The sequence below is a fragment of the Solanum pennellii genome, chromosome 12 (assembly GCF_001406875.1).
Source record: "Solanum pennellii chromosome 12, SPENNV200".
Classification (NCBI taxonomy): domain Eukaryota; kingdom Viridiplantae; phylum Streptophyta; class Magnoliopsida; order Solanales; family Solanaceae; genus Solanum; species Solanum pennellii.
Window position 1 is genome coordinate 1,834,856 of NC_028648.1, and position 2,645 is coordinate 1,837,500.

The window sequence follows — 2,645 nt, forward strand, 5'->3', positions numbered from 1 at the left end:
TATATATAGTAGTACTATAAAATAATACTATAAAATAAGGATAAGTCGGCTTAAATTAAAATATGAGTAATAATGAAGAGTACAAACAACAAAATATTTCATAGCTTAAAATTACTCCAACTTTGCATTCCGGGACAAATTCATCTGAATTTCCTTCGATTGAAAAATTATATTTTATATAATAAATATTAAACCTTGTTAACCTTTTGATATATTTTCTTTTATTAAAGTATTTGATTCGATTACTCTTTATATGAATCCGAAGAATTAAAAAATCCCAAATTGAGACACAGAAAATTGCCAAATCCAAGAATTGGCATTTTACAAATCACATATTCGTTGTGATAGCCAGAAAATTACAAAAATATAAAAAGATATGTGTCATTGAAATGGACAAGAGGTGACATTTCATAAATTGTGTATTTTAAGGAGTTGTTAGACCTAATCACACGATTAAATAAAGTTAAATAATAATATATTAAAACAAGTAAAACAGAAAAATAAATAAATGTACTTTTCTTGGCTAAGAATTAACACTACAAGAATAACGTACTCAGTATAATTTTTCAGATAAGATCTGTAAGTATATATTTTATCACTATTCAGAAAGACAAGAAAAAAAAAACTCAGAAATATTTAATTATATTTAACATTACATATGTAAGACTTCTTTCTATATATAAAAAAAACTCATCCCGTCAAATGAAAGTAAGTAAAAAGCCTTTTACCATCACCAGATATTGAATCAGATTCACAGACTGTAACTACTCATTCATCCTTAGTTAAAAATTTCAGACTTGACCCTGGTAAAATATTGTCTTTGCACTTTACCTCGAAAACAAAGACTTTACAATACAAAATTAGATTAGTCAAGTCGCAAAGTAGATACCGAACATCAGATAAAGAAAAATACCTATAGAAGACAAAAGAAACTATACATTGAATGATTGTCTTGCATACCTTTTTTCCCTATTTTCAAACCATTGAACTGTTCTTTTTGCAATTGGAAGCCAAAGTTTCATCCTTTTTTCCTCAACACAAGTAATTGAATTGTCTCTATTACAATTCCTAGTATTGTAATCATCAAATCTTGGACATATCAAAATCTCAGACATACTTCTTTTCTCATTTTGTCTCAACACATTTGATGAACTTACTATATTCTTGTTGTAATTTCTTGATTCTAATGATGAGTTGAACCTATTGTTAGTCATGTCATTGATCATTTGAGTATTCAAGAACATGAAATCCGAAGAACTAACGTTACTCCATCGATGTTTCAACACAACATCAGACACAACAATCTTATGATTGAACTTATGTAACATATCATCATGATCATGATCAATTATGTTCTGTTTTTCCTCTGTTTGATCGAGAAAACTATCTTCGTTTTTCTTCAAACTCATGTTGCCAATGCTGAATCTTGATGATCTATTTACACCATTTTGACTATTACTTTCTCTTTGTATATAAAGTTCCAAGTTGGAATCCTCTCTTAAAAATCGAAAACTATTTGAATATGTTAACAATGAGTTGTCCTCAACGCGGACTTTATGTCTACATAGAGGACAACTCGAATGTTTTTCAAGCCATTGATCAATACAATTGATGTGAAATGCATGTTTGCATTTTGGTAGTAATCTAAGGACTTCAACATCTTCGAATTTTGATAAACAAACAGCGCATTCTAAGCCTTGTCTCGAGCCTTTAAGCATAGAGAATCTGAAAAAAGGGAGTGATTCTATGATAGTTTTATCTATACCTGAGGAAACTCGTGCCATTGGGAGCGTTGTTAGTCTATCTTGATCAATTTGCATCGCGTTGTGGAGAGGTAGAGATGATCTACGACAAAATTTGGCGTAGAGAAGTAGAAGGAATGTTAAGGAAAACATGATGGAGAGGATACCAATAACAACAGCTATACTTGGCCTAAAGTTTGCTTCATCTTGTGTTGATGGCAATTCTTGAAATGTGTTGTAGTCATGGGCTTTAACAATATTTAGGAGTAGAAATTGAAGGATTGTTATAACTAGTATAATCGCGATATGATTACTTCTTCTATCTGAATTCGACATTACGTATGTAACCTTTATAAAAAAAGAAAGTGTAAGATATGAAAATTTAGAATGAATTATGTACCTTTTATTTTGTGGGTATAAGGCTCTTTGAAGATGTGGAGGTTAGTATCATGACATGAGTTTGTTTGGCATCTTTTTTAATATGGGGTCATCTCAAAGAGTATTCTTTTGGTTTGTCTGTTTTTATATGTCACAATCTCAATAAAAAAAAAAGGTTTAAGGGGGTGGTGAGGTGGGGACAGAGACGTGTAGATTCAGAATTTTAGTTTGATGAGTTTGATTTTTAAGATTTTAAGTATCAAATTTCTTGTACTTTTTAAATTATGAATTCAGATCTAATATATGTTTTGATTCTTGTAGATTTTTTCATGTAAAATTTATATATCGAGTTGAATAGATTGAATTTAGATGAATCCAGATCCAAATCTAACACTTAATTTGCCTCAAAGGGAGAGGTTTTTATTAAAATAGCTTTGTTCTATTTTATATCTTATATATATATATTTTGAACGGTTATCTAATAGTTATATCTTATATTGATACTATCAATGTATAAAAGTTAAA

The 2,645-nt window shown here is 29.3% G+C and overlaps 1 protein-coding gene across 1 annotated transcript; it reads right to left on the reverse strand.

The window, feature by feature from the left end:
* Nucleotides 1-698: 698 nt before the first annotated feature.
* On the reverse strand, nt 699-2,230 carry LOC107006714 (E3 ubiquitin-protein ligase ATL42-like). Its single transcript, XM_015205232.2, has one exon. It carries the CDS (start codon nt 2,076-2,078, stop codon nt 933-935), a length of 1,146 nt encoding a protein of 381 aa, XP_015060718.1. The 5' UTR covers nt 2,079-2,230; the 3' UTR covers nt 699-932.
* Nucleotides 2,231-2,645: the final 415 nt, after the last annotated feature.

Bases quoted from the DNA above. Each gene is read 5' to 3' on its own strand.
- LOC107006714 (XM_015205232.2), bottom strand. From the start codon at position 2,078: ATGTCGAATTCAGATAGAAGAAGTAATCATATCGCGATTATACTAGTT.